We start from the raw sequence: 10,000 nt of genomic DNA, 5'->3' as shown, positions 1-10,000 counted from the left end.
GCTGGCGAATGTCATCTTAACTAGTGTATGATGCTGGCGAATGTCATCTTAACTAGTGTATGGTTCTGGCGAATGTCACCTGAACTAGTATATGGTTCTGGCGAATGTCATCTTAACTAGTGTATGATGCTGCCGAATGTCATCTTTACTAGTGTATGGTAGTGTGTGATATTTTGCTAATGGTGGACGCAGGAGAAAACCCCACTAGGATGTGTAGAGCAGGTGGTATGGGGTAAGAGCAATTAGTGTGTGTAGAGTGTACAGGGGGTATGGGGCAAGTGCAATAAGTGTGTGTAGTGTACAGGGTGTATGGGGTAAGTGCAATTAGTGTGTGTAGTGTACGGGAGGTATTGGGGTAATTGTAACATGCTGCTGGGTTTAAGATGTAATACGGCCTGATAGCTTATTGGCACGGTTAGGCCATGGAGACGCAGATGGCACACTCAGCCTCACTCCTCACCAGCGTCTGTCCAAGACCGCTTGGTTACCACGGCAACACAGCGAGACAGCAACGTCCTGCTATGAGCAAGACACAAGCCCCCAATGCACACACACACACACACACACACACACAGACACACACACACAGACACGCACACACAGACACACACAAACACACACACACACATAAGCACAAAAACAAATTCACACAACTATACATATACACACACACACACACACACACACATATATATACACTTACCTACACATATGCACACACCTCAAACACCCTTTGAATTCAGTGTTTGAGTAACTCTGAGGTCTTCTCTGTGCAGTTTAAAGAAGCCAGAAGAGGCTCTAAATTCAGGCCCCTTAGCTGACAATGCACACACACACACACACACACACACTAACTCTGATCTGTAGAGCGGGCAGGGGAGGCTCTCAGCTGCTTCTCATTGAGAGGAGAGGAAATGAGGGCCAGGTGCCGACCTGACTCCAGCTACAGCTCTGAAAGTGATCCCTGGCTTTTCACCCGCCGTTATGAGAGGGCTGTGCAGGGGAGGTGCTGGACTGGACTCACACACACACACACACACACACACACACACACACACACACAGACACAGACACAGACACAGACACAGACAGACAGACAGACAGACAGACAGACAGACAGACAGACAGACAGACAGACAGACAGACAGACAGACAGACAGACAGACAGACAGACAGACAGACAGACAGACAGACACTCACTCACTCACTCACTCACTCACTCACTCACTCACTCACTCACTCACTCACTCACTCACTCACTCACTCACTCACTCACTCACTCACTCACTCACTCACTCACTCACTCACTCACTCACTCACTCACACACACACACACACACACACACACACACACACACACACACACACACACACACACACACACACACACACACACACACACACACACACACACACACACACACACACACACACACACACACACACACACACACACACACACACACACACACACACACACACACACACACACACACACACACACACACACACACAGTCACACACTCCTGGTGCCTCTGACACCACTTTCTCATGTTTCGTGGATTCGCTGACGTGCTCCTTGGGCCCCAATGCCACTAGCCTCAGCTCTGGCTCAGATCTGGCCCTGGTCTGGGCCACATGCGGCCCGAGGTGCTATCTGGGAGAGGCTGTGGAGATTACAGAAAGGATAAACGTCCACACCCTGCTTTTTGCCCCAACACTAAGTTTTGGGGACATTCATCCTCTCACCCGGTTACCTAAACCCTTGACCGAGGACTAGATACACCCTCTCATCTGTGTACCTATACCCATGTCCAAAACTAAACTAGATTCACCCTCTTACCCCGTTACCTTTACCCATGAACGAGGACTAGACTAGATTCACCATTTCATCCCGTTACCTTTACCCATGTCTGAGGACTGGAAACAGTTCAGCACTACATAACACACTGATCTCCACACTGGACTGCTCTCTGCCACACTGGTCTGCCAGACCAGTACCAGTACACATTCATGGACCAGTACACACTCATAGACCAGTACACATTCATGGACCAGTACACATTCATGGACCAGTACACACTCATAGACCAGTACACACTCATAGACCAGTACACACTCATAGACCAGTACACACTCATAGACCAGTACACATTCATAGACCAGTACACACTCATAGACCAGTACACATTCATGGACCAGTACACATTCATGGACCAGTACACATTCATGGACCAGTACACACTCATAGACCAGTACACATTCATGGACCAGTACACATTCATGGACCAGTACACACTCATAGACCAGTACACACTCATAGACCAGTACACATTCATGGACGTGTACCAGTACACACTCATGGACTTTGAGGTTGGCTGGCCGGGGAGTTTACATGTGAGAATGCCACAGGATCTGTTGATAGGTCCGCCCTGCTAAAACAGTCCCATGACTCAGACACAGCTTTAAAATGGCTTCTGACTTTTAATTACTTTAACAGTTGCTGAGTATCTCTCGGCAGTTACAAGCTATAGGCTTCATTTAATTAATAGGTTATTATTTGGGCAGAATTCATATTTGAGAGGCTCTGCTGTGATTGGGCGTGGCAGCTGTCACTCACCATGACGGACGAGTTGCGTCGTGAGCCGGTGGGTGTGGTTGGGAGGGAGTTGAGGGAAGAGCTTGCGCTCTGAGCTCAGGTTGTCAGAGCCATCACTCAAGCCACTGCTGATGGAACTGCTCTCATCCCAGCTGCAGAGGGAGGGAGAGGGAGAGGGAGAGAGAGAGGGAGGGAGAGAGAGATGAGAGGGGGGGGGGGGAGGGAAAGAGAGAGATGAGAGATGAGAGAGAGAGAGGGGGGGGGGGAGGAGAGGGAGAGAGAGGGAGAGGGAAAGAGAGAGAGAGGGAGAGGGAGAGGGAAAGAGAGAGAGAGGGAGAGGGAGAAGGAAAGAGAGAGATGAGAGAGGGAGAGAGAGAGAGAGAGAGAGAGAGAGAGAGAAGGAAGCAGATGGAAGAGAGAACATTTAGTTTGACAATCTCATTTGTGTTTATGTGTTTTTCATTTCCATTGAGGAAGAACAAAGGTAATTTCATCCTGTGTTTTTAAACATACTTATTCCAAACATATTTATAGTCATGAGTTCATAAAATTTCCATTTTCAGACATCTTCAGTCAGAGACTCCAAGCCAATTTATAGCCAGTCACCGCATCCAAGTTCATACATTTCCATTTTCAAATAACTAACGTCAGAGTGAGGTCATTTTTTTATCATATTTCATAGTCATCATATTTTATAGTCAGTCACCACATCCGAGTTCATAGATTTTCTTTTTCAAATATATTTAACCAGAGTCAGGCTATTTTCAGCACATTTAATCCAAACCAATTTATAGTCCGTCAACACATACATGTTAATAGAATGTGTCTGTGGTCCTTGGAAGGACTCCATGAGTCTGGCAACGCTTCCCACCTCCCATTTTATTCCCCTGCCGACTACAAGATCTCACTATGTCTCCCCCTGCCTCACTCTGCCCCCCCCCGCGTCTCACCCTGACTCCCCCCGTCACCCCCCATCTCCCCCCGTCTCCCCCCCCCCCCGTCTCCCCCCGTCTCACCCTGTCTCCCCCCGTCTCACAAGATCCCCCCCCCCCCGTCCCCCCCCCCCTTCTCTGTGTCCTGGGGTCCAAAACAGCACTTAGTTTTCAGCTCTTTAGGAAGGCAGCGGAGATATTGATGGTCGATTCCTCTGGTTGGGTTACTGCTGACGCGACACGACGCGAAGCTGCTGCACTTTACATGGCTAATAGCAAACTTATGATTAGTCGAGCAGAAAATACAGCGTGTCTGTTGACACGACCCGGACCGCTCCAGCCCATTATGTGGTGACGTGAGGGCGGCAGTTCTGACTCAAACTTGTCCCCAATAAATCCTCTCTGAAAGCTCTTACTGGAGGCTGCGTAAGCCACAACACACTCATAAACACACACACACTCCTACTGATGAACAGGCCCACATAGGCGATGGAGCTCAAAGATAAGACCCGCATCAGAAGTCTTAACCCTTCAGGGTTCTTCGTGAACTAGGGGCAAAGCTGAGAGTTTTGTGTGGAAACCTCTCAACAAAGAACGCTATGTTGGTCAACCAAAATTGCTGACGCAAAGCTGCTGTGAAACTTAATGTTCACACAGAGGCAATGTTCGAGGCCATGGCATCTTCTTTGCATTTAAAAATATTTTTTTGGGTAAACATTCCAAACTGTTCGATTTATACTGTACACCTAGTCCAGTGTTAAGGTTAAATATTAAAATATTAATAATCTTTCGCAAAAACCGACAGAACTGAGTCAAACTCCATCTTATAGGTGTTACATACTGTATGCCCATGTAAGAGCTGTATTTTTGTATTTATGTATATGTACTTATGAACGCTCACACACACACACACACACACACACACACACACACACACACACACACACACACTCACACCCACCCACAGTGACAGACAGACAGACTGACCCCTGTCTGCCTCCCCTCATGGCGTGAGGATGAAAACAAACAGCTCTCTCCACCATATGACACATGTCTCTGAACGTGTGTGTTTGTGTGTGTATGTGTGTGTGTGTGTGTGTATGTGTGTATCTCTGAGTGTATGTGTGTGACCCCCTGTGCCACCTTGTCACATGCTCACTGGACCATAAGAGAAGAGCACACACACACACACAAACACACACACAGATACACACACACACACACACACACACACACACACACACACAGACACACACACACAGACACACACACACACACACACAGACAGACAGACACACACACACACACACACACAGACACACACACACACACACACACACACACACAGGCATCTTGAACCAGGGCATTCTGCTGCCACAGTGACTGAGCATCACCCTAAACTCTCACTGCAACTTGAAAGAGCACGCTCAATGTGAAGCTTTTACGTCTGTTACAAAAATTACTGAATAGATCAAGTTAGGTATCTTGATAAGTGTAGATACTGAGCAAAAAATAGATCTATTTTAAAGGCATAATTACAAAACATAATAAATCTATTATTTATATATTACAAAAAAGTTTGTTCTGTTAACCTCATTCAATTTTTTCAATATATAGATATGTGTGAGCAGTACTCAAACATGACTGTGTGCGTGCGTGTGTGTGCGTGCTTGCGTGTGTGTGCGTGTGTGCGCGCGTGTGTGTGTGTGTGTGTGGACAGATCTCATCTGAGCCAGGCCTAAGGGAGCCCCCTAGCTCCTCCATCTGCCCCGAAAGAAGGGGTGGACTGCCCAGGTGCTGCCAGGATGACTGGCAGACCACAGGCTGGCATCAGACAGGGCTGACCACAAAACTGGCCTTGGGCATGGCGGACTACAGCTGGCTCTGGGCATGGCGGACTCCAGTCTCTGGGAGAGCTCTGCTACTCCGCTCTACTTCATTCAGGAAGCACACGCCCATGAGCTAATACCCCACTAAAAGACATATAATAACAGCAGTGTCCAAAAGAGTATCTTAACACACACACACAGATTTGTGTGATTGTGTGTTTGTGTGTGTGTGTGTGTGTGTGTGTGTGTGTGTGGGTGTGTGTGTGTGTGTGTGTGTGTGTGTGTGTGTGTGTGTGTGTGTGTGTGTGTGTTTGTGTGTGTGTGTGTGTGTTGTTTTAGAGAGAGAGAGAGAGAGAGAGGTACCCAGTCAAATAAATCTAGGCCCACGCACCCAAACACACAGGCAGAGAGAAAGGAGAATACACAAAGCTGAGCACATAGACGCAGAAAGATAAAGCTGCTGCTGCCATGATGGGTTGCGTGCAGAGAGAGCATGTGAATCACTGGTGAGGAGGGAGGGAGGGAGGGGGACAGGGGCATTTAGGGGCAGTCTTGTCTTCTGAGGAGAAGCAAAGGCAGAATGATCGTCCCCCCCCCTGCACTGCCAGGTTGACCGACACAGATATCCCCCCCCCCCCCCCCCCCACACACACACACACACACATCAGAAAAAAACAAATAAGTCAAATCTGCCAGGAGATAGTCAGATTCGTCAGACTGGTGATGCAGAGACCCTGCACAGCCCTACGTGTCTGAGTATGACCCCCCTCCCTGGAAGCAGCTCTGTCTCGAGCAGAGGCACTGCAGGATGATGTGTGTGTGTGTGTGTGTGTGTGTGTGTGTGTGTGTGTGTGTGTGTGTGTGTGGGTGCAGAGGCACGGCAAGATGATGCTCCGCAGGCCTTAGAGTTCAGCACAGGACACAACCAGAGAGCACACAGACACACACACACACACACACACACACACACACACACACACACACACACACACACACACACACACACACACACACACACACACACACACACACACACACACACACACACACACACATAACTCACACACATCCTCAGGCCTGGCGGATTTCAGCTTTCTAAAGGGAACATCAACAACAAGAGGCTGATTTATGAAAGCCCAGCCCCAGGTCTGGTAGATTTCAGCATTTCTACAGAGCGCATCAACAATCAGCCGGCTGACTTATTAAACCACCATGGGAAGATTTTGCAGCCACATTTCATATGCAGTGTTCCTTTTTAGCATCCTTTCACTCAGCACAGTGTGTTCAAGTTCAAGTAATTATTTGTCAGATACACAGAAAAACAGAGTCAGACTGGGCACTGAAATTCTTAGGATAAGACAGCGCACAGCAATCTACCATAGCATAACATAAAATAACATAAGATAAACTAACCTAATATACCTATGCTAACCTAAAAGACAAATCAAATGTGCACGGTGTGGTGGTATTTATTACTGAATGATGTGCTCTGGAACAAGGACACTTCCTATGGGGAGAGAGTCTGTGTCCTCGGGGCATCTTGGTTGGCTTGGTGACATACACTAAAGACTCATCTTAATTCCTCATATTCACATGAATTAAAAAATGTATCAAGAACGCTACTTTCATCTTCATGAAGAAGAGATAAAATAGCTTCATTTTGTTTAATTTTGTGCCCGTCAGTGCACCATATTAGGAAAGTGATTTTTCTAAGTGAGACGAACGCTGAGGAGCCTCTTAAACCCAGTAGCATCTGCAGGCTGAAAGCGTGACGACGGCTTAATTGGCCCCTTAATGCCTGATGGAGACGCAGATATGGCATTAAGGGCCTGCTTGGACTTCCGGGGACAAGACACACACTCATGATGAGTGTGAGGACAGAAAACACACACACACACACACACACACACACACACACACACACACACACACACACACACACACACACACACACAGACACAGACACACAGACACACACACACACACACACACACACACACACACACACACACACACAGACACACACAGACAGACAGACACACACACACACACACACACACAGACACACACACACACACACACACACAGACACACACACACACACACACACACACACACACGATGAGTGTGAGGACTGAACAGCCATCTGTGCCGGGGCTGGAGAGGGAAACAGATTAACGCCACATCAGCATCGAGGCGAGGAGCAGAGCGGGGAGTATCCGACCAAACGCCCCCCCGAGGATCTTGTGCCGAAACCTCGTGCCTGTCCTGGCTGCTGTGGTGCAGGAAAAGCAGCAGGCTGGCGGGGATGCTTATAAGATTGGGCCATTTTGCCAGCGCTAATAACTACCTTCGCCACGATTTACAGTAAACGGAGAAACGACTCGACCACAATTTTCCAGCTTGGCTGGGCTTCACCCTGAGATGCGACGGCTTCTCCAGGAGTCCGCTCCAGTCCTGCTGCATTCTCTGGATCTCCAGACGCTGCAGTCAGCGCATGTGCCACAGCAGGATGCCACAGTCAGTCACTGGTGTTGTGCACAGACACACGGGCATGACACAGTCAGGCCAGTCACTGGTGTTGTGCACAGACAGACACACAGACACGACACAGTCAGGCCAGTCACTGGTGTTGTGCACAGACACACAGACACGACACAGTCAGGCCAGTCACTGGGGTTGTGCACAGACACACAGACACGCCACAGTCAGGCCAGCACAGACACACAGACACGACACAGTCAGGCCAGTCACTGGCGTTGTGCACAGACACACATACACGACACAGTCAGGCCAGTCACTGGGGTTGTGCACAGACACACAGACACACCACAGTCAGGCCAGCACAGACACACAGACACGACACAGTCAGGCCAGTCACTGGCGTTGTGCACAGACACACAGACACGACACAGTCAGGCCAGTCACTGGCGTTGTGCACAGACACACGGACACGACACAGTCAGGCCAGTCACTGACCCTGTGCACAGACACACGGACACGACACAGTCAGGCCAGTCACTGGTGCTGTGCACAGACACACGGACACGACACAGTCAGGCCAGTCACTGACCCTGTGCACAGACACACGGACACGACACAGTCAGGCCAGTCACTGGTGCTGTGCACAGACACACGGACACGACACAGTCAGGCCAGTCACTGGTGCTGTGCACAGACACACAGACACACCACAGTCAGTCCAGTCACTGGTGTTGTGCACAGACACACGGGCATGACACAGTCAGTCCAGTCACTGGTGTTGTGCACAGACAGACACACAGACACGACACAGTCAGGCCAGTCACTGGTGTTGTGCACAGACACACAGACACGACACAGTCAGGCCAGTCACTGGGGTTGTGCACAGACACACAGACACGCCACAGTCAGGCCAGCACAGACACACAGACACGACACAGTCAGGCCAGTCACTGGCGTTGTGCACAGACACACAGACACGACACAGTCAGGCCAGTCACTGGGGTTGTGCACAGACACACAGACACACCACAGTCAGGCCAGCACAGACACACAGACACGACACAGTCAGGCCAGTCACTGGTGTTGTGCACAGACACACGGACACGACACAGTCAGGCAAGTCACTGGTGCTGTGCACAGACACCCGGACACGACACAGTCAGGCCAGTCACTGGTGCTGTGCACAGACACACGGACACGACACAGTCAGGCCAGTCACTGGAGCTGTGCACAGACACACGGACACGCCACAGTCAGGCCAGTCACTGGTGTTGTGCACAGACACCCGGACACGACACAGTCAGTCCAGTCACTGACCCTGTGCACAGACACACGGACACGACACAGTCAGGCCAGTCACTGGAGCTGTGCACAGACACCCGGACACACCACAGTCAGTCCAGTCACTGGTGCTGTGCACAGACACACAGACACACCACAGTCAGGCCAGCACAGACACACAGACACACCACAGTCAGGCCAGCACAGACACACAGACACACCACAGTCAGGCCAGCACAGACACACAGACACGCCACAGTCAGTCCAGTCACTGGTGTTGTGCACAGACACACGGACACGACACAGTCAGTCCAGTCACTGGGGTTGTGCACAGACACACGGACACGACACAGTCAGGCCAGCACAGACACACAGACACACCACAGTCAGGCCAGCACAGACACACGGACACGACACAGTCAGGCCAGTCACTGGTGCTGTGCACAGACAACCGGACACAAAGACACAACCTGCAGTGGAGAGGATCCTCGGCTGGACCCAAAGTATATCAGCTGCAGCATCCTGTTCAAACATAAATCTGATGCTCCCAGACATAACACCAGATAATCCCAATCCCAATGGAACTCCGGAACACAAAAGGAAGGGTGGACACAATAACGTCTTGTTTATAGAATTCCACCTTAAACACTGAAGACCTCTCCAGCAATAAGATGAGCTGTGCAGTATTGTGTTTCATATGCGTGAGCTGACGGTGGTCATGTTGCTTCTTCTCTTGTTCTTGGCAGCAGCGGCCAGTAATCAGCTCTGAGCGCAAACACTGACAATCCACACCGAGCACTGGAGCAGAACACACTAAACAACATTCACTCTCTTTCTCTATCTCCCTCTCTCTCTTTTACTCTCTTTCTCTATCC

The 10,000-nt window shown here is 49.8% G+C and overlaps 1 protein-coding gene across 1 annotated transcript in view; it reads right to left on the bottom strand.

Moving 5' to 3' along the window:
- nav1b (neuron navigator 1b) overlaps positions 1 to 10,000 on the bottom strand; it is a 124,289-nt gene that overhangs the window by 53,671 nt on the left and 60,618 nt on the right. Inside the window, 2 exon segments of the mRNA XM_080846272.1 lie at positions 2,621 to 2,687; positions 2,689 to 2,751. Coding sequence (XP_080702398.1) covers positions 2,621 to 2,687; positions 2,689 to 2,751 — 130 coding nt within the window.

This window comes from Sprattus sprattus, assembly GCF_963457725.1.
Source record: "Sprattus sprattus genome assembly, chromosome: 10".
Taxonomy (NCBI): Eukaryota; Metazoa; Chordata; class Actinopteri; order Clupeiformes; family Clupeidae; genus Sprattus; species Sprattus sprattus.
This window is presented reverse-complemented; position numbering and strand designations above follow the sequence as displayed.